This window comes from Thermobia domestica, chromosome 16 (assembly GCF_964235325.1).
Source record: "Thermobia domestica chromosome 16, izTheDome1.hap1.1, whole genome shotgun sequence".
Classification (NCBI taxonomy): Eukaryota; Metazoa; Arthropoda; class Insecta; order Zygentoma; family Lepismatidae; genus Thermobia; species Thermobia domestica.
In genome coordinates, this window is record NC_137469.1 from 38,483,726 (window position 1) to 38,507,593 (window position 23,868).

General features: G+C 38.8%; 1 protein-coding gene across 1 annotated transcript in view; it reads right to left on the reverse strand.

Moving 5' to 3' along the window:
- LOC145673030 (A disintegrin and metalloproteinase with thrombospondin motifs adt-2-like) overlaps window positions 1-23,604 on the reverse strand; it is a 121,281-nt gene extending 97,677 nt beyond the window's left edge. Inside the window, exons 1-2 of the mRNA XM_081742352.1 lie at window positions 23,416-23,604; window positions 805-989 (exon numbers count right to left, since the gene is read on the reverse strand). Of these exons, the coding sequence (XP_081598478.1) occupies window positions 805-989; window positions 23,416-23,508 (278 nt within the window). The 5' untranslated portion in view covers window positions 23,509-23,604. The remainder of the gene's footprint in view (window positions 1-804; window positions 990-23,415) is intronic.
- Between the last annotated feature and the right edge of the window lie 264 nt (window positions 23,605-23,868).

The window sequence follows — 23,868 nt, forward strand, 5'->3', positions numbered from 1 at the left end:
TACAGGAGTGAATACCTACTTTTGGGCCACTCTGTATATTCCCTGGCACAGTCGATCTTAATTAATTTAATAATCCACACTTAAAAAGTCTGCAAAGTAGTCCTTAGTAGGTTTAATAATCCCCAGTTACAATTGCCAGAGTTTACCTGCGTTGATTTAATATCCCACATTTAAAAGCGGCGGAATCGCTCTTAGTTGATTGAATAATCCACACTTACAATCGGTAGAGTCGAACTTATTGATTTAATAATTCACATTTATAATCGGCAGAATCGGCCTTCGTGGATTTAATAGCCTACAATTACAATAGGCAGGGTCTCGACCTTAGTTGAATTGATAATAATCCACTTAGAAACGGCAGACCTTAGTCGATTCAATAATCCAGAACTTGAAATCGACAGGGTTTACCTCACTTCACTTGAATATATACAGTTAAAATCAGGAAAGTCAACCTTAGTCGATTTAATAATTCGCATTTAAAATAGATAGTGTCGACCTTAATCAATTGAATAACCGAACTTAAAATCAGCAGAGTCGATTTTAGTTGATCTAATTTTTACAACTTTCTTACTTCGCTCTTTCAGCTCAAATCGTAAATGTTTGACGCTGAGATGTTATGCTCCCTTTAAATAGCAGGAATATTAAATTGCCCGAATGTGTTAAGATTATGTGAATTCAAGGTTTCAATCGTTTGTATTAGTCCGAAACGGAAGGAATAGAAAGCATAAGAATAACGAGATTGAATAGGTTGAAAGAATAATGCCTATCTCTTCTAGAAATAAAATTCATAAGTAACTCACTGACCGTCCAAACGCTTGGAAGTCGTATCTCAGTTCTTCTGTGCTGGAGTCTGTATCCAAACCACCTTCATCCGGCAGTACAATGAATGGATCGTTCAGGAATATAACTTCGTAATCAGGAATGATTAAAGAGGTATCTATTCCAAAATAGTAGTTTAATTCATCCAATGTCATTAGCTCATGAAGCATCTGAAAATAGAAATACAGTTATTAACTAGCTATACAGGAAGAAGTCAATCTTGCATTCTGGAAATGTGTAATATACTAGTGTACCACTTCCGTAGGTACGTAAATCAAGTTACAGTATAATAATCAGACTATCTATTAGATACATACATTACAATACATATAGACATAGGCGCCAATATTTATTTATTTTTTTAATGGATGCTCACGCTTCGGCACTTATAAAGTAAATTTTAAAAAGCATATATTCTAATTCTTTTAACTGACACAATAGATCGAACTGCATAATTTATACAGTTTACCAACATTGATTAGAGTCATTAAGTCTAGGAGGCTCAGGTGGGTAGGTCATGTTGCCAGAATGGAAGAAAGTAGGAACAGTTTCAAACTTTTAACTAGGAAATTCAATTGGAAAACGATCATTAGGGTGATCTAGGTCCAGAAGGGAGAACAATATTAAGATGACAGAAATAGGAACACAAAGTAGAAACTATATCCAGTTGGCTAAGGATAAAAGTCAACGAAGAGATTTCGTTGAACGCGGCGTTGAACCTCCGGGTTTCATAGGCCATAGGATTAGTTAGATACAATAGATCAGCGATTCCCAAAGTGAGGGACTCTACTGAAAAAGATTCTTCCCTAAGTTCACCCTCACTTTTTAAAATTTAAGTATATAATTTAAAGACAGGGAAAAGAATATTAAAAATGTAAAAGCGAGGTAGTATTTACAAAGTGCTATTGAAAGTAGAAACAGTTTGCAAATCTTTTCTTGCAGACCGGAAATTTCGGTGCGCAATTTAAAACGTTATAATTGCTGGAGCAGCTAAATGTACACGCTATACGAAAGGACTTGGAAACAATCACTAATTCGTAAACTAGTGTTTTGTATACAGGTAAGCAAGAAAGATCTATTGCTTTTTTCACCCACCAACTTCGACCGTCGATGTCACCTAAAACGTATCTGGAAGATCAAAAATAGTCCCAATCAGCATCAACCTTCTGCCAACGTTTTGGAAGGCCATGGATTTCATCGCGATAGAACTTGGTAGAACGTGAAGCGGAGAATGTATAAAGTGAATTTTGCACCTCTACTAGGGATTTGAACTTGTGTCCTCTAAGGTGATTGTCCAAGGAATGGAATAAGTGATAATCAGATGGTGCAATGCTCGGAGAGTATGACGGATGCAATAGTGTTTCCCATCCAAGGCATAGAACGGTGCTCCTGGTCATTCAAGCCACGTGGGCTTATCGTTGTCCCTTTGCGATTCAGAAGTGCTGGCTCCAGAGTTTTGAGTTTTTCTTGATCACGACTTAACTACTGGCAGTACACAGTTGCATTGATGCTCTGATCAGCTGGTAGCAGTTCTCGATGCACGATGCCGCGATCAGTCCACCAAACACATAGGAGGACCTTCTTCTGGTGCAGCGCTCGTTTTGGTTGTTTTGAAACCACTTCATGGGATGCTAAGCAATGATGACGGTGCCGTCGAGCTTCGTATAGGACCCAGTTCTCATCACATGTCAAAACCCTGTCCAGAAATGGCTTCTTCCTCAGACGAGACAGCAAAGGAACACAGGTGTCGGCTCGCGTTGCCTACTGGCCAGGAGACAAATCATGTGGGACACATCGACCCAACTTGTAGTGCTTCCCAAGTTGATGGAGGTGCTGCCGAATAGTTTCTCCACTCACACTGGATTATAATCCCAGTTCCTCACATGTCTGGCCACAGTTCGCCTCAACTGTTGCCTGAAGCTCTTAATTTTGTATGTGTTAGTCTTTCGGCATGTGGTGCGTCTTGGAGTGATTCGTCACCGTCCTTAAACTTGTTAAACGAACCATGCATTGTCCACGTAATCACGACACCCTCAACAAAGGTCTGATATATCTTCCGCCCCGCTGCAGCGGCGTTTGACCCCAGTTTGAACTCGTACAGCATACACCCCTTTACAGCACTCTGTGGACGTCCCATGTTCACTCTATCCTTACTAGTGTCATAAAGGCCTGTAAAAAACCGGAAATTTCGAGTAAAGATCCAGTTTTTTACCGTTTTTTCCCGAGCTTGGAAAAAACCGGAAAAAATTGAAAAATTGAAATTTTCGAATATTTTACTACATTATGCTTTTAAAATGAAAACTATTTTATATTTACTAGTTTACAGTTAAGATCATTAAGTACTTACGTTTCTTGAATTAAAATAGGGAAATTTTGTGGCAACAAATATATTTGTACCACTCCTTTAAAGTTAGTGACAAATATTTTAAAGAATTTAACATGTGATACTTCCGTTCGTTATTAGATCTATTAAAGACTAGCACAATACCCATTAGGGTGGGCCGAAAAAAACTTTTTTTTTCGGAATTTCGATTCGCCGGGTTGCGGAAAGGTTGTCTCGTGTTAGTGGTAGTCAACACACCAAATTTGGATTTTTTTGGTCAACCCCTTCCTCTGCCTCATGGGATTTGAATATTTTTATAGCTGCGGCTATGCAACCCGCACGACATACGGAGAAAATTGTGGTGCACAGCCATTTTTGTTTTAATTTTCGTTTGGCCGGGTTGCGTAAAAGTTGCCTCGTGTTAGTAGTAGTCTACACAGAAAATTCGGATTTTTTTGGTCAACCCCTTCCTTTGCCTCATGGGGCTTGAATATTTTATAGCTGCAGCTATGCAACCCGCACGACACTACGAAGAAAAATGTGCTGCACAGCTATAACCTTTGGTTCTCTTCACACTAGAGCATTCTGAGGCTGAATATAAAACGGAAGAGAAAAGTGAGATGCGATATTTTACCTATGTGGTTAAAAATTATAATCAATTAGACGAAATATATGTTTCAATTTATGTTCTTCATATATAATGTGAAAAATATGTAGTCAACCTTACATTGCAGCTTTTTTTCACGAATATCGTGAACAATTTCTTTTAGACCTGTTTATATTATTATTAAAAAATTTTAAACAAGTAATCTGATATCAAGTAATTTTGAAATCGACTATGCTATAATAGAAAATATATTACCTACAACTCTGTACACGACTATAGTAATAATACGTAAAGCATTGTTTTATATAAGTCGGAAACATTGTAATTTTATACACAGTCCAGCGGCCTGTGTGTTTCGGCGCTGGTCTGACCTGACAAAATAGTGTTAAAAGATATGAGTAATGATCAGCAATACCTTTTGGACATTTGTCGAACCGTTTCAGAAGGTTTGTATCCGCCAGACCTTCTGAAGGAAAAACCTGGACCAATTGTCCTGTCCCGATGGTTGATGATAGCTTCTCGCATTCTCCGATTATACGTATATTTGCACCGAGGATCCCGAAGAAGCATTTTGTTGGCTTGCACAGTATGTCAGCAAAGTATTTACACAAGTTTGGTGTGAAACAAAGTGAAATTCTTCTCTCTCTCACCAACGGGACGCGACACTTGCGGCTACTCGCTCGATCTGCATCCTTTCTTCCAGAGGAATTAAAGAAGAACTCTGTATATTGTGATTAGCTGCAGCGCTTACTTTGCCCATCCGGAAAACTTGTTGTTGGCAATGACCACCGACAGGAACCAGAACATCCAAGTTTTAGGATGAAAAAGATTAAAAGAAAGTATTGACAAAGAAAGAGATCAAGTTTTTCGTGAAATTATTCCGAAAGTAAACTTAGACGCAAGTAAATATGATCTATTGTTTCTCAACGGACATCACCAAGCCACAATTAACAATAGAATTTTCTTCGAACTAGATAAAAGGAAATATTAGTACGGTGGCTACAGCTTCTGAGGAAATTAGATGTTTTCCGTGCCATACAAGTGGTGGAGAGGATGATAAAACTAGTTACAGAAGCGTCAGTATTAGTGTGTGGAGCGGATTGAAAAAAAGGCTTTATGGCAAAATTAGAGTCTCGAAGAAAAAAAATGCAAAAATTGAACTTCCAGCAGGACTATCAAATGTAAATGAGCCAAAAAACGGAAGCAAGTGAGTGGGTGGGTGGAACTCGATTTGCAGCCACCTCCTTGTGGTGTGTTTTGAGGAGTTTCGGGGTGTATGTGCCAAGACGAGCTAAGAGATAAAAGAAAAGGTTTATCAACAATTTTTCATGACCTATATTCATAATTTGTTTTTGGAAACATCAATACAATTTCTTTGTCTAATTGATTATAATTTTTAACCACATAGGAACAATATTGCATCTCACTTTTATCTTGCGTTTTATTAAGATACAAAAATAATATAATGACAGTGTATTACAATTATACAAAAACACAAAAGAGTTTTATTGGCAGTCAGCAAAATTATTCAACTCTCTCCCGAAAGCACTTAGAGATGTCGAAGTGAGTACTTTTAGAAGTAAACTCAAATCACTCTTATTAGATAATCCAATATATGATATAGAAGAGTTTTACGAAATTACAAAGCAGTTAAAGTAAAAAATAACATAGTATTGAAGAACTATGAGAAAAATGAATTGACATGTATAATAGTTATGTATTGCATTGTGTTGAAATCATTATTCTTTGTATTGATTAGAGTTAAATCGAGAATTTATATATATTATATTATGTATTACAATTATATCTTTATATATTTCTTTTCTTCTGTAAAATTCTGTATGCATTTTTTTGAACATTTTGTAAATATTCTGTGTACATTTTAATCTGTAACTTTAAGATCTGACGATTGTAATGCTTTGGATGTCCTCTGAAGATTCTGCAATAAAGAGGATATGAATGTGAATATGAATATTCAACCTCAGAATGCTTTAGTGTGAAAAAGAACCAAAGGTTATAGCTGTGCAGCACAATTTTCTTCGTAGAGTCGTGAGGGTTGCATAGCTACAGCTATAAAAATATTTTAGTTCCATGAGGCAAAGGAAGGGGTTGAGCAAAAAAATCCAAATTTGGTGTGTTGACTACCACTAACACAAGGCAACTTTTCCGCAACCCGGCGAATCAAAATTCCCCCCAAATTTTTTTTTGGCCCACCCTAATACCCATTTTTCACACGGGGATAATAGGTTTTATTTTTAGTATAAAGGGCACCAAAACTGTCACCAATGAACTTAGAGACCCCAAAAACTATGAATTCGACACTAGTATCGGTCATTTAAAATTACTTTTACATGTCACCCTCCCCCTTTAGGAGTACTAATGGGGGCTGAATTTGGATTTAAACGGCATCGGAAGTGTCACTGTTCATCTCAGCCACCCCGAAAACTATACATTGGAAACTAATATCGGCTATTTTCGATCATTTTTATATATCCACCCCTTCTCCCTCCCACAAGTTGCGGCGCTGAATTTGGATTTTAACAGCATCGGAAGTGTTAATGTTCATTTCAGGACCCCCAAAACCATTGATTCAACACTAATATCAGTCATTTTCCATCATTTATATATACGTGATCGCCTCTCCTCTGTCCACCAAATTACAAGGATGAATTTTGATTTAAACTGCATCGGAAGTTACTGTTCATTTCAGCGACCAACAAAAACTATGGATTCGACACAAATATCGGTAATTTTCGGTCATATTTATATATATATCTCCCCGGCCCCAGGTTGTGGAGATAAATTTAGACTTAAACGGCATCGGAAATGTCACTTCTCATCTCAAAGACATAGAAATTGTGGATTCGACACTAATATCTATCATATATATATATATATATCGGGTATCCTAGAAATGGCGCCCACGGACCACAGAGCACTATTCTACAGGGCAAAATAAAGCGAAAAATGTTATATGATGGTTTGCCCTCCTGAGTCTCCTTTAGCTGCTATGGGGAATCAAAATTTCACAATGTGGCACGTCGCACATTAACTTGGATCCACTAGCATCACTTTATAAATACATCAAGCAGTTAAATCGATTGCTACACTTACAAGTGATGCTAGTATCAATGTATATCAATTTTAGCTGCCATCTAGAAACAATCAATGCAACTATTTGATAGATTAGTAGATCTATTTTATACTTCTTTATTTGCGACGTTGCCACATAGTGCAATTCGTGTCTCCAGAGAAGGACCTGAAAGGTACATAAGTATATACATTTTTTGCTTTATTATGACTTCTAGAATAGTGCTCATATATATATATATCCCCTTCCCAATTTGCGGTGATAAATTTGGATTTAAACAACATCAAAAGTGTCACTCTTCACCTGAGCAAGCCCGAAAATTATGGATTCGACACTGATATCGGCTATTTTCAATCATTTTTATATAGTATCTCTGCATCCCCGTTCACTAAGTTGCGGGCCTGAATTTTTATTTAGACAGCATCTGAAGTGTTACTGTTCATCTCAGAAACCCCGAAAACTATGGATTTGACACTAATATCGGTCATTTTTGATCATTATATATATATATATATATATATATATATATATATATATATATATATATATATATATATATATATATATATATATATATATCTTCCCTCCCTTTCCCCCAAGTTGCACTGTTGAATTTGAATTTAAGCTTCATGAGAAATGTTACTGTTCATCTCAGCAACACCGAAAACTATTGGGTCGATACTAAGATCGGTAATTTTCAATATATATCCGCACTTGCTTCCTCCAAGTTGCAACTTCAAAGTGAAATGGTAAAATCCATTATAGGCTCGACCCTAATCTATGTTCAAATTTTTTGTCGAGACCAGTCTAGTGGTTCAAGAGTTGTTAAGTTACAAATATAGTCACTTTCATTTTTACATACATGGATAATTTGTCGCACTAGAAAACAGGTATTTGTTTACATACAAAATTTTGTGCACTCCGCATCAAAAAATTGCGACAGCTAACGTTGTGCAGTTAGGCCACCCAATATACACCTTCTTATCCCATAATCGTGTCAGGTAAAGAGACCCCCTCTCTCTTCTCCTTTCTTCTCTCCCACACTAAAATTAGCTAACATGAACCCAATTCTAATTTCAAACTATACAAGTATAGTTTCTATAAAATGAAATAACAAAACCTATACAAAACAAGATTCACAAGTTGATGTAGAGAGAAAATGAAACACACACAATGAAAAATTGAAACCAATGGATGTCTATTACACAGAGATTCAGAAATGAGGCAGAAAGAGAGAGAGAGAGAGAGAGAGAGAGGAGAGGAGAGGAGAGAAAAAGAAAAAAGGGAAAACAGATAAACTGTGGAGTTCAAACATAGTATACATTATAAAGTTCCGTTTTCACAAATCCAACAGTAATATAGAAATAACGTTTGTTTTAACATATTTTTTCAGAACTATTTGAATTTATAGAGAATGCTTTAAACATTCATTATGTCAATTTTATAATGGATAGCATACTCAATTTCAAATAGAATTGTACATCTCCGACACACATCTACGATCGTCAAAACTTTAACACACATGCTTTGTTTCCGCGTGGCTGGATTGCAAATTCGGTAGTGGTTCATGGACGTTCTGACCCAAAATATATTCTAATATACCCAGTAGTTATATACTCCATTTCAGACTACTAATGCAAACAGAAAAAAAAGAAACGAAACGAAAAGAAAAAGAAAGAAAGAAAGAAAAAAAAATGAAGAGTGCTATTTCACTGCTAAATTTCTATCAGAAATACCCTATATTAAAAGTCCAAAGTGTATCGTAATGAAAAGTTACAAATGTTGGAAAGGAAAAGTTTATGTTCCCCATATATGTAGCATGTTTCAAATTTCAACGTGAATAAAACACATTGAATTATAGGATGGGAACAAATTGTTTGTGGAACTAGTATAAATAAAATTCTGTTTTCAAATAACCAAAGAGGTTGCCATTTTCTATTTTTTCCCGAAATTAATCTGTTCCGAACATCCAGCATCACTTTCATCTCCTCCGGATATAACGTAATTTGCACAGATAGAATGAACACGTTAAGAGCTCAAACGGATCATCGTGTCAGTCGGATGATGTTGGTTAAGTTATAGACCACCACTGGGTCGAGGATTCAAATTCGTAGTGACCCGGTAATTCGACGGAGACTCGGTAATCCAGAGGATAAAAAAGAGATTTTACTTATTCCCTTGCGTTTAAACAGTATTTCTGAGATGACCAGGACTGGAGATGTTATCCCCAGAGCACGAAAAACACTACGCCGATGTTTCCAGTTAATTAGATTTTCCAGACCAGGTATATCGGGCTCTTGCTCCGTTTTAACTTTGGAACATGAAGTGTGTGAGTGTGTGAGAGGGAGAGAGAGAGAGAAGTGAAAGATGCAAAGACAGGATAGGGAAACGTCAAGAAAGAGAGGGGGACGAATATAAATATGAAACATACTTATCATTGCAGTTTATGAGTAGAACGCACACACTGTTTACGCGACGTATCGCCAGTGATGCCTTGTATGTTCTCCATCAGAAGATGAATCTCTGTTTGCAGCCATTATTTTATGCGAAAAAATAATACTAGCTTATGGGGAAACCAACCAAGATTTTCCATTTGGAAGTCTGGCACGTTACCACTACACCAGCGATTACTTTAGCCAAACTTTGTTTAACAAATGATGTAATGTTTCTTTCTGAGAACGATAAAACGAAAGTGTAGACTGCAGATCAATGATGTCTTTGGAATGGCTTGGTAATTCCCTTGCCCGTTCCCAACTAACATTCGTAAATCGTTTCTATCATGATACAGGTGTTTGCTTCCACATTCTTATTTATTGCTTGTCCACTTTCACTCAACTATTCGTGATACAACATAAAAGTATTTAAACAACTTGAACGTGAGTACTCAGCTTAAAGGCATAAGAAACAGAAATAAAATCAATAATTAAATGAAAATACAGAATAATAATAATAATAATAATAATTAAAAAAAGGAGACAGCGAAAAGTTCATTGCAGAACAACTTCCAAAAATCGGCTAAAATAGTGCCGATCGCGATCTGGAGAATAAAGCTTGCGACGTGTACGTCTCAAAAAATCAAAATAAGTGCACGCATCCAGAAAGGTTACATAGCGCTGGAAATAAGCAAGAGTACTGGCTACAAGAAAGAGCACGGCCCGCTGTTTAGCTTGGGGGAAAAAACGAAAATCAGGGAAGAACATATGCTCCACCGTAAACTGAGAGGGCGGACGACGAGTGATACGTCCCACTAGTTCCTGAAAAGCGTGCCAGACAGGAGGGGCTCCAGCACATTAAGTGTAGCGATGAGCCTGAGTGTCCTCTTGGTTGCATGTAGCACACAACGCATCAGGAACGCGTTGAATCGCGAACAAACGCGCGCGTGTAGGGGTAAGCTGGTGTACAACCTGAAACCAAAGGACTTGCATGTACGAAGGTAGTACAGGATTCGAGAGATTGGCCCACACTTGCTGCCATCCGACAGAGGGAAAAAGCTGAACGACGCGCAGTTTCGTTTGAGGATATGTTAACATGGCAAGAGCACAATAAACGAGCGTGCATTGTGTGTCCTCGGATTGAGGATCACCCCGGAATACGTCCAATAACGGATGAAAGTCCGGACATACGCCGGACACTGGGCTGGGAAATGAATGAGAGGTGGATTCATTGGATGTTCATAATTCGGCCAGAAACAGCTAAACCAGTGATTAGTGAAAGAACCAGTTGAGGAGAGCGCGGAATAGGAGTCTGACATGAATAAAGTTTGGCATTTTAAGCGAATGTTGACCAAGCCTAACCCACCCATAGAACGTGGCAGATAAAGTGCGGTACGCGGAAGACGGAAATAAAATCCACGCCAGATATGCCAAAGGAACAGAGATTCAAAACGTTTGGCACATATCTCCGGTAAGGGAAAAACGCGCGCTCGATACCACAGCTTGGGTGCAACATAAATATTGATAAAGTGGATACGGTGGAGTAAATGAAGTCGACGAAACCGCTGGGAATAAAACAAACGGCGGGCTTGTGTTAAAAGAGGTGCCCAAATCTCATCATAGTGGAGAGTGGGGTGGGACGTGAAAGGTATGCCTATAATAGTTAAGGAAGAGACATGCGGTAAATTTGGGGAACCTAGAGTGTTCGCAGGTAACTGAAAGTCATTAAATTGTAACACATGAGTTTTCCGGTCATTGTAGTGAAGACCTGCGCAAAGAGAATAGCGCTGTAGAACAGGAAAGACTCTCTGCAAGGACGCAGAATCCACTCCAGTAATGGTTAAATCATCAGCGTAACCGAAAATATTTTGGCTGTGAAAAAGGTCCCGAGGGGGATAAGGTGGCCAAACGGTAAAGAAGCGGGTCTAAAACTAAGGCAAACAATATAGTGCTGAAACAACACCCTTGACGCAAACCACGCTGTAACGAAATGGGTGAAGATAAATGGCCATTAATTTGAAGACGGGAATTCGCCGTAGCATACAGATTCACTATTACCTGGCAGAAAGCTGAAGGAAAGCCCCAGGCGTCAAGCGTTAGGCGGAGAAAGTGATGATCTACGCTATCGTAAGCTTTGGCCAAATCAACTGCGAGGGCTCCTGCAGGAACCTGACGAAAATGAAAATATGCAAAAAGATCCCGGAGAGAACGAAGAGTGTATTGAATGTTATGAGTCTTGTGTAGCGCCGCCTGGAACGGACTAATTAATCGTTGAATAATAGGAGGAACTCTAGCTGTTAGAACCTTCGTAAATAATTTCAGGTCGACTGGTAATAAGGAAATGGGCCGGTAATCGGAAACCTCACGTGCAGTAGGCGATTTCGGGAGAAGCACCACTATAGCTGTATTGTGCGCAAAAGGGGCACCCGAGAGCAACGAATTAAAGAGTGAAACAAGAGTCACGCGGAGAAAAGGCCAATAACGCTTATAAAAGGAAAAATTCAAACCGTCGACCCCTGGGGAACTACGGCCTTTGGCACGCCGGAGAACAGAAAAGATCTCTTCCTCTGTGATAGGACGCATCAAGTCATGACCGTCACTCTCTGACAGCGTGTGAGGGATTGCTGATAAAAATTCAGGGGCGGAAGTGTAATCCTTTGTTTTTGCGCTCGCAAACTCGGTGTAGTACCGAGTAAATTCTTGTAACATGTTGAGCGAATCAGTCGTGATATTGCCATCCGCCATAACAAGGGATTCGATGAAAGTGGCACGCCGTTGACGCAGCAAAAGATCGACATGATACAAGGAAGATGTTTCCTCCGGAAAACAATGATATAAGTCCTCTGAAAAATATGCCTGAAGCGAGGCATGAGAATCTATCTGTCGCATCCGGCGTTTAAGATCATTGATACTGGCCTGATTGACAAGGGGCGGTGGTGCCGCCCAAAGGTCATAGAGCGCACGGTAGAAAAAATCGTATAACTGACGATCCTGTTGACGTACAAATTTACCACGCCATTGAAAAAAACTACGTATTTTGGATTTGCAATATTGAGTCCACCATGCTCCTACCGTTGGATAATATCGTTGCATTTTACACCAGTACTCAAAACGCGAAGTAAAAGCGTCTACCACTTCCTCTCGTGACATCACATCATTGTTGATGTTCCAATAGGAAGGGCCACGTGGGGCAGGAAGAGAAAACGGTAACTTAAAAGCTACTTCTACCGCTGCATTAGTAGACAGCGGGACGGGAATAGTTAAAACATGTAACACTGCTTTACATAAAGGGTCCGTTACATATGCCCTGTCTAAGCGACTGCGAGTGGTAGAACAGGTAAATGTCATGGCGTGCTTAGAATTAGAGGTGATCAGCGCATCATGTAACTTGAGAGCGCGTACCAGCTCAACTAAGGCATGACACAGAGGGGAAGGGGTGAGAGAGTCACGAGGATCAATCACCGCATTAAAATCCCCCACCACAATACAGTGTTGAACGCCTGGAGGAATTAAAGACGGAATAGTTGTGGCAAAAAACTCTTCCCTTTCTCGTATTTTGAGATATCCAGAAAAAGCATAGATACAGAGGAAGCACATATCTTGAATATAACAGCGAATTGCCCTACCATCAGGGGACAACATTATTCTATCGTAGGTTAAGCCTTTCCTCACTAAAATAGCAACACCAGTAGAAGATTCACAATTAATAATAGCATGATAATCAGTAAGAAAGTCAAATGAATGGAAAGTCAGTTCTGTTAAACAACATACATCCGGGCGACGCCCCTCGATAAATTGCTTGAGTAGTGCTATATTTTGCGCTGAACTAATCCGATTAATATTTAACGTAAGAAGGGTGAAAGAGTTTATCATTGGCATACTCACATTCAAAAAGAAAAAATATACAAAAAAGTACTTACGTAAAGAACCCGGAGGTACACTGTTATAGAAATAAATCAAATATATAACGAAAAACTAGCCCGTTAATAGAGAACAAACTAGGAAAATAAACACAATACCAAGACAAGCCATAACAGGAGACCACGAGTCGCACACAAAACTTCGTTGTCGGAAATTGAAATAAACACACTTTTGCACTCACTACAACTCGGAATCAGAAATTGCCTTCTCTTTCGAGCGGGTATCACGTGATATTGGCTGTTTCGTTCCTTGAGAGGCAGACAGAGAAGCAGTCAGCTCCTTTTTCTTCGTAACTGACCTTGACACTCTTCTTCTTTTTGCTGCGAGGCAGGATCTGGTTCCACAGAAACAACACTTGCTAGTAAAGGGGGGGTAAGAAAGGTATCAGTGCCAGATGATAAAGATTCACTCGTAATCAAAGAAGCGTCTTGATTCGCAGAAATAACAACTGCACGCGGATCTTCCAGTGGTGGCTCGGGAGGGAGCAGCGAAGGCACCGTCATTTGTGGAGATTCCCGCTCTGACGTCGATTTCGTTGATAACTCTGGAGCAACTGAACGTCGGGGTAACTCAGGGAACTCAGAAGTATCGGCGAGACTATTGACCCCCGCGGGGCCAGGGCCGGAGACCAAGGGGGCTTCAGCCACACGCTCCAAGGATCCAGATGACTGCAGGGTACGCGGCACCTTGCCTAATTCAGTCATATTCACAGGGCCCAGGGTGGGTTTCACGCCCACTGGGTTTTTTCTTTAAAGGACACCTGGAGATGGTATGAAATTCACTCTGGCAAAAAAAAAAAAAAACACGTAATCGGTTGCCCGTCATACGAAACACTCACTTTGTTACCCTGCACTATTAAACGGGATGGGATATGTTTATTGAGTTCCATATGGATGATACGGACACCACTATCAATAACAGTAGGGAATGGAGCAGCCAAAAATTGCCGTTCTACACGTCGTACTGTACCATATACATGGAAATGGTCTTCTAATACTTGGAGTGGTGCTTCCAGCAGAAAATCATAAACACGCACCATTTTCACTGGGTTCTCGGCCGGCAAGATCCTCACAATACTCGAATTTCCATCAGCGTGGTGAAATAGCACAGACTCCGGAACGATCGACGCAAACTGTTCATAGTCGTTGACACTCTTGAACTTAATATAAATGCTATAAGACTCTTCATGAAGTTGAAGAGCACAAATTTGCTCGAAGAGACGAGGAAAAGTCTTATTTAACCATTGGTAGACCTGGCTCGAATTGGGGCGTGAACTACGATAACGCTTGTCAAACATAAATTTATATTGCAAGTCCTTTTTATATGACATTGTACTATCTCGGGAACAAACACTAATTACACTGTAATCACTAAAATGGTCACTAACAGTCCAATTTAGGCCACAGAAAACGACCTAACACACAGCGCAAAGGTGTAGGAAAAGAAACTTATTACGTCACACTCCGGAGACTCTGCGATGTGCGTTGCTCGAAGGCTCGAGAAAACTGTTGCACTATCATGCCATCTAAAATTACAAGCCAAATATTAATTACTTTAGCCCTGATCTTTGGAACTAACCGGCTTCTTCCTGTAACGTTATTTGCACCAAAATGCACAACGAAATTGATTTATTCGACGACTTAGAGAGAAATATGTGCCCACTAATAAAGGAAAAACATACAATCGAGGAAAAAATAGAGAAATAAAACATATTTTGCAGTAATTTCGCCGTGCGAGTTCAAAAGTACTCAAATAATAATAATAATAATAACCTATATTATAAAATTAAAAATAACTATGTTTGTGGCTCCTAATCTCTTGAATCACCCGACCGATCTCCATCAAATTTTCAACATTGATAAGGTTCGGGCCTGGGAAGCTTTTTTTATCATTTTATTTTAACGGTAAAACTTAGGGGAAGGAGAAGAGGAAGAGGGTTGATATATAAAAATGAATAAAACGTAATAACTCTCTACCAAACCGATCGTAACCAGACCGATCTCTATCAAACTTTCAACATAGATAAGGTTCAGATCTTTGACCACTTTTATCAGTTCAGTTTGACGGTGAAACGTAGGTGCCGGAGAGAGGGAGGTATATATGTAAGAAAATGAAAATAAAAGTGACTGTCTTTGTGACTTCATCACTCTTGAACCACCCGACCGATCTCGATTAAATTTTTAACATAGATGAGGTTCGGGCCTAAGATGGTATTTATCTATTTACTTTGACGATATAACTTAGGGGTGAGGAGAGGGAGGAGTTAGAACCGGTCGGAATATCGTGAGTTAGAACATATTTTGTAATGTAAAAGCTATTAGCTGGCAGAATAGTTTGAACCGGATCATTTGTTAGGAAACGGTTCAGTATATTGAAAACTCGACGAACACGTATCCCATCATTTTGAAGGGCACACTTTTTAAGGATAAAAGTTTGCCCCAGGGTTCCCCGCAGAGTCCCAGACGGTTTCAAATGGCAAGAGGATTAAGTAACATATCATTTGAAAGGTGTTCTGAAATAAGAGAAGATGGAGCAAGTCTCCACTCTCTACCACAACCCTATGCAAAAAGGTGTCGGGTCAAAATGCAAACAAAAACGTAATTGAAAAGTCCATGGCCACCCCTATAAATCGGAAATGGTGAAGCAAATGTGAAAATAGAAAAGTATGTGTGGCATTATTTTCAAAGTACAACGATTTAAAGTAAAACCGTCTTGTCCCAGGGTCCCCCGCAGACAAGGGCGCCGATCCTGGGAGCCCGAGGCCCCCCCAAAGCTCATTTGGGCCCCCCTACTGTATTTGTGAATATACAATATTTGGCATAATTTGAGTGCAATTCGTCTTAAAATCTTTATATATATGTACCTTCTGCATCTGAATGGACCCCCCAAATTTACAGAGAAATCGACGCCCTTGCCCGCAGGGTACCAGGTGCGGTCCAACTCAAAGTTTTCAAGTTGCGAGTAGGGTTAAGTAGCACTTCGTTTGAAAGCTGTTGTTAAATGAAAGATGGGACAGGTCTTGACTCTCTACGATAACTCTGTGCAAAATGACAGAGGTTCAAATTGTAAACACAAACTTAATTGAAAAGTCTGTCGCCAGCTTAAAACATGTCGAAACGATATGCACTCCAAACTACTAAAGCTAGGAAAACCAAATTTGGCATGAATGTTGATCAGTGGGCGTATATGACGAAAAGATACGAAATGTTCAAAAACGCGACATCTTGAGTTCAAAATGCCCCACTATGTACCACATGCATGTCCAGCTCAAACCACTGGCGCTAGAGAAGCGAAATGTGGTATTTACGTTTATTGTCAATAGTAGATATCCACAAAAAGTTAGACGTATAATCTGTAATCCAATATGGTCGCCATCGTAAAAAATGAGTTTGTATATGAATGCTGACAATTATGTTGCATCTGACAATCACAGCTGACACTTATATTGCGTCTTCATTCATTCGATCCGTTGAAATAAGGAGATCTACGATTGCCACCAGGCGGTAGCTCTAACTGCCGCAGCAGATGATTCGGAGCATCATAGAACGGAGACTACTATTGTTTTTTTTTTAATTTATTTATTTACCATTTCTATTATTTCTTATTTCTTTGTTATTCTTACTTTCATTTTCTATCCTGTTTTCATCATACATAAATTAGTCTGCATTGTGAACTCATCTTCTTTCGTTTCACAACAGGTTTCAAATGATGCGCTACTTAACCCCACTTGCCTTCGAAACTTTTGAGTTGGACCCCACTTGGGACCCTGTTGGGGCTCTAGGACAAGATGTTTTCACTTTAAATCCTTGTATTTTGAAAATAATGCCACACGTGTTTTTCAGTTTTCACATTTGTCTCACCGCTTCTGATTTACAGAGGTGACCATAAACTTTTCGATTAAGTTTTTGTTTACATTTTGACCCGCCGTCATTTTGCGTAGGGTTGTCGTATAGAGTGGAGACTTGCTCCATCATTTTTCTATTTCACAACAGCTTTCAAAAACGATGTGCTTGACCTCCTTTCCATTTGAAACCTTTGAGTTAGGGCCCGGCTGAGATTCTGCGGGGGACCGTGGGGCAAACTTTTTTTTACCTTCAAAAGTGTGCTCTTGAAAATGATGGGATACATGTTCTCGAGTTTTCCACCTACGCAACCGTTTACGAACAAATGACCCGGTTCAAACTATTCTGCCGGCTAATAGCTTTTACATTACAAAATATGTTCTAACTCACGATATCACAACCGGTGGAAAGTTTAACTTTGGAATTCGTCTAGTTATAACATATCAAATTCAAACACACTTGTCTTGTTCGGATCTCAGCGGAGCCAGCGTGACCTTCTCTTGTGAGTGACTGATAAAAATCAAAAAACACACAATCACATCCGACATTCAAGATTCAAACTTAAATACATATTCCTAATAAAAAAAATGCTGAATTATAAATTGTTGAATTATTACGCCGAAATAGCACCAAAGAAAACCGGAAATGGTAATTACATATCAGATGAAAATCCTAACTTACGTTTAATGATGCTGGGTATGTACAAGTAACTATCTTTATTCAACTGAAAATATTACAAATGAAGGGTAAAGGGGGAAAGAAGGAATGTCACAAAACTACATTTTCGAGAAAGCGGCTTTTTAATATTGAAAACCGTGTACAAAATGAATAGGGCTAAATTACACGAACGATCACAATAAAGTTAAAGGTTATTTATTGTCCATTCGTTATTATACGCAGTGAAACAGTACCAAGAGTCACCAACAGATAGGCCAAAGCACTAGATAAAGCACACACACACGGACATTCCTTGTTTTGTTCCCTTACCTTTCAAACTCAGTATCATTGTAATTCTCAAACAAATTTACTCCTAGTCTGGTTTATTCTGATTGCTTGCCAAATTCCATCATTAACGTCATCTTCAGCCGAATCATTACCAAACACTACATGCCTCAACCCCCTCACCATAGTTCTGTCTGACAGCAATTCACACTTTACTCCCAGATTTTGAATTTACTTAACCAAATTTCGGCGGTGTAAATGTTATCCCTAGAGTAGTCTATTCACTCGGAGTAATCACGCCAGCAAACACAATTGTGTCCTTTTCCCGATTAAGTGCATATTTACTTCAGAGTAACAGCTTAATCTAGTTGAGAAAATCTTTGAAATGAAATCTTTTAGTTTAATATCCTTTAGACTAAGGGACAATGATCAAAGCAAGTGAATGAAGATGAAAGATTTGTTGGGATCAGAAAGTGGAAGGAACTGGGAGTACCCCGAGGAAACACACGGACTCGATGTTAATCTACAGTAGTTTGGAAAAACTCGTCCCTTGAGTATTAAATTCCATTCTACTATCGTAATACTAAATCGGAGAGTGAATTTGATTATTATTTTACATTTTATTTCTCTTCTTTTTTATTTGCTCGGTTTTTCTTTTAACCTCTTTTTACTTTTGTTCGTGACCAAAAACGAGTGAAACATGTCTCCCTTTTTGGCTACTCCACTGGAATATATAGATTTCGGGGTTGCAGGAATGGAAAGTGACACTCCTCAAGTCATTTAAATCCATCAGTAGGAACAGAGGTAGCGGGGACCAACATTTATGAGAAAAATTAAATTAAATCTTTGAGTTTTACGTCTCACGCTTAAGCCGGTTAGGCTAAAGGAGACGGTGATGATAATTAATGAATAAAATGGTGGAATGAAGAAAGTGAGAGGAAACGGGAGGACCCCGAGAAAACCCACGCACACGGTGTTTGTCCACAACAAAGTTCACTTGGCAGGGGCTGGGATAGAACCCGGGCCCCAAGCACCAGAGGTGAACGCTCTACCACTGAGCCACCGCGGCCCCGAGAAAAACTTCACGATCACTTTAAGAACTTCACGATCTTGTCAACTCGAGATTTAAAATTTTTATTTAAAATTAACAGAACCGTATCCCTGCATTTTTGAATATCCCCATTTTAAAGAGTTAAAGCCATCTTAACTCTAGAATGTCTGGAGTAAATTCAACCAGATAACATATGATTTACGATCTGGAAAAAATACTGTGACGGTAAGACACCCCTCCCTACCATCCCTAGGAGATGGGCAGAGTGACGAGAAAAATAATCCAAAGTGACCGACATTTGTGTTGAACCCATGATTTTTGGGGTCGCTGAGAAGAATAGTGACAGTCATGATGTGATTTAAGTCCAAGTTTAGCCTCCATCGGCCCTAAGGCTAAGAGAGGGTGAAAAATAAAATGTTCAAAATAGGGTGTCTACTGAAGTTGACGTGAATATTTCCAGTGTTCTGCTAGAAACAATTGCAATACATTCTGGTGAACTAGAAAAAGAAAAGGTCAGTGCCACACACGATTGTGTACTGTGGCATTTAACAGTCTGTAAAATATGCAGGAGTGCAAATTGGTTTTGAGATCGAAATTCGTGACTTTAGTGACTTTAAATATGAAAGTACTGACTTTGAAACGAAAAAAAAAACCGAGAAAACTGTGTCTCCAATATTTACTCTAACACTTTTTTAGTAGCGAATATAAGTTACACACTATCATGCATATATATTGTCCATTGGCCATCATATTCCCCACTGAATAGCTGTAAACACGTGCTAAACTCATTATATTATAGGTATTGTGATCCTAAGGAAAAGCCTCAACAGGCACAACCAGCCATCACTGACCATTTGGCCACTACAGGGCCGTATTTTTTTTAAAAAAGCAGAAAGTAACGATATTCTGGATTTCGGTGGAATCGCTTGAAACCGTGATAGGTTGTAGATATTGTGATCCTGAGAAAAAGTCTCAATGGACACAACCACCAATCACTGACCGTTTCCACTACAAGGCCACTTTTTTTGATAACAGCAGAAGATAACGGTATTCTGGATTTCGGTGGAATTGCTTGAAACTGTCATATGTTGTCGATATTATCATCCTAAGAAAAGCCTCAAAGGCACAACCACGGATCACTGACTGGCTAATACAGGGCCACATTTTTGAAAACAGCAGAAGGTAACGAGATTCTGGGTTTTGGATGGAATTGCGTGAAACTGAAAATTTTTAGATCTTATCCTATCCCACAATCCGGAAAAGGAATTGGAAGAGTAGCGGTCAACACTACTTGAGCATAGATAACATTCCAATGTTCATCTTGCGGGACAAAGGAAAGTTCTGAAAAAATCTATACAAAATGACCAGCCCAGTTCGAACCTCCCGTTGCGAACAAATTCTCTACCAACTGACCTACCGTTGCTCGGTAGCCACAAATTAACACTTTTTCTCAGGATCACGACATCTACAACATGTCACTGTTTCATTCATTTTCACCGAAATCCAAAATATCGTTATACCTGTCTGTTTTCAAAAATCTAGATCTGTAACGGCCAAATGGTCAATAATTAATGGTTGTGCCGATTAAGACTTTTTCTCAAAGTTTCATTAATTTTCACCAAAATCCAGAACATAGTTCCACTCGGCTATTTTCAATCAAAGTAGCCCTGTGGTGACCAAACGGTGGTTGTAGCCATTGAGACTTTTTCTCAGGATCACAATATCTACAACATATCATGATTTCATTCATTTTTACTGAAATCCAGAATATTGGTATCTTGGGCGGCTTTCAAATAAGTGACCTCGTAGAGGCCAAACGATCAATGATGGGTGGTGTGGCCATTGAGACTTTTTCTCAGGAACACAGTATCTACAACATATCACGGTTTCAAGCAATTCCACCTAAATCCAACTTCCACAAGGATTGTGCGGTGTCCTTTCTTATCTCGTCTCGAAACGTCATAAAAATTATAATTTTTCTCGTCTTAAATTTCAATATGTAATTCTCGTCTCGATAATTTCGAGACGAAACAAGAAATTTCGAAGATCTCGAGGATAACACTAAATAAGTTGCATGTTTTTCATGTGTTTCAATTAAATTGAGAAATATCTGTGTGTCTTATCTTTGGAGATTTCTTTTTATTATATGCTAATAGTCATATTGTGGAATCTAAAACTATTACGGAATAAATTTAATGTATACTGTAGAATTCCTATGTCTGGCAAATTTCCTAGTTCCGGTTCAATTTTGTAAAACTTGCTTTTTACAATCTTAAAAAGTATCCTCTCAATATGTCTTTGAACTTGTGGAAATTTTCTTCTAAATTATCACCGTTCCTTTACTAGTAATAACTAAGTTGATCTCTTAATGCAGAAAATTTACTGATTTTGGCTCTATCCTTCCAATATGCTTGAAAAATTTTACACCTTGGAGTTACAAACTGCATCTCGGAAAGCGTATATCTGTTTCTATTAGAGGAGATTTGTTTGTCTTGTCTCGTGGAAGGGCTGCACGTAAGTGGAGGATACTCCGACAAATACTTGTGGGCGGGAACGTAAATAAATCTCTCCCTCTGTTGTTTTTAAGTTCTCTAGCATCAATTGTGAATTTCTTTCGACTTTGGAATCCCCGAAAGCAATAACAAATAATCAGGACTTTTCTCTAAACTAAAATAAAATTGAATTTGAGAAATTGGTGCTGATTAAGAATCTGAGGCCATCAATTGTAAAATTTACAGGAGCAATATGTAATGCTATTTCAAAAGACCAATGCATAAGTATGAAAACTTAATGAGTACCTTACCTCTAACATGTGTTATAATATGGAAAACCGTAATTCAAAGTGTATACTATCGTATTTACCACGTAATACCACATACGGAAGTCATGATGAAGCTAACACCTTTGGCAGGGTGTTATTAAACCATATGAAGTTCCCCCTCTCCTCGCTTTTGCACATATCATATCTTTGCTACGCCCCTGTGCTGTCTCGATTGGATAAATTTTTTCCCTTTTTATAGGCCACCTAGCACAGGTCGGTTATTGGTTTCTGCACAATTGTTTTTATGGCATATGCCAGCGCGCCATATTTGTACCTATCACGGTTAAGCCTTCCTAAGGTGATCCTGCACCCAGGAATGAATCCTCTCCCATAGGAAGAGACGTTTTAAGGTCTTAAGAGAACATTTTGTCGGGAAAGAACTAAGTATGTCATAATATTATGTATTGTCCCAGGTTCCTAACCTGCACCAAGAAATTTTTGATTTAGCGACTGGTTACAAGAATAAGTTTAGTCCATTGATAATACAGGAATTTAGTGACCTTCGATTCGAATTATTACTTGGCTACTTTCATAAAAACGGAATTAGCAACAGTGCTGTCTATCGTTTGAACTTTTGAGGGTGTCTCACAGAAAATTTGTCGGAAGACCCAAGAAATATACGGGGGGCCCAGCTCATAGGCACCTCTAATTGTGGACCTCACAGAGCCTGGCCCCTGTTTAATCTACTAAACCGTTCGAAATATCAAGTTAAATTTTATTAGATGTAAAACAAACAAAGAGAAAGTTTCTCTGTTACTTCTTTTCAAACATTTGCTCTGGCTACACTACTGGAGCTTGATGCAAAGGCGCCGACTTTCCAAACTTTATGTGGGTGCATATCAATGGCGGGGCGTGTCAGCCTATATGCTTTCAGGGAAGTTTGATTGATTTAGTTTAGATAAGTGATAAAGTAAAATATGCCGGTACCATAAGGGTAATTTGGGGCTGCCCTAGCTTAGTCGGTAACACGGTTGACTTAAACGCAAGAGAAACGGGTTCAAACTAAAACTCTTGTGGGTGCGCCGCACCCACAAGATTATTTGTGTGGGTGCCAGAGCCCCGGAGTCCCGAAGCACCCATGTAATCGGCGCGGATGACTTGAAGAATTATTTTCTCCAAGAAAATCCATATTACCCTCCTAATAATAGGTGTTCTAAAAGATAATATTTTAGAGATATAGAAATACTTAGTCAGGGAAAAAATGGATTGTTTCAATCCACGATGGTACATAATTGCACCCAATTTTCTGCGCTTCTATAATTTAGAAGAAATTTTAATATTGCATAAGATACTGTTGAAATTATGAAAAGCAAAAACAAGTTTTAAACAAGACTATTTTCAGCGTGTTAATGAATATTTTCCCTTATCTTTCATTCCAGTTTGAGCCAATGTGCACTTAACTGTATTTGGAGTAAACAATATATAAATGGTAGCGGTTAACTTTTTAGAAAAACAAAACAAAACTGATTATCACTCGTCTGAAAAGTACTATAATCAATGACGAACACAACAAGAAGAAGAAAAGTCATTATAAAAATTTAATTTTAGGTTAAGCAGTGTACTTACATCAGCCACCGAGTTGTAATTATTTGTTTGTTGGATGAAAGCACATAAACTTCCGCTGAGGATTGCAAAGAAGAGAGCACACTGAGCCACCATTGTTACAAACTAAACACTAAACCTGAGGGTCACGTTATATACCGCCATGTTGGTACACCTGCTCTTGAAAATGTGTAAGTGACGCGCGCCATGAACTTGGCACCTGCCACTTAGGACATCGAACTTGGTAATTCTTCACTTTGTTTTCCGAACAACATTGCTAATTGATAAGACAACGGGAAGGCGGCGCTTAGAACGAAAATTCACACATCATCCCCCCTCCCTTCTTCGCTCATTCTGGATTTTGTACATTTATTTTTTCCCTTCGTATTCTTGGTGTTTTTTTTTTCTTAAAGCCAACAGGAAAAATTGGCATTGTGTTCAGAATTGCCATCTTTCTCGTAAAAATAACTAGTGATC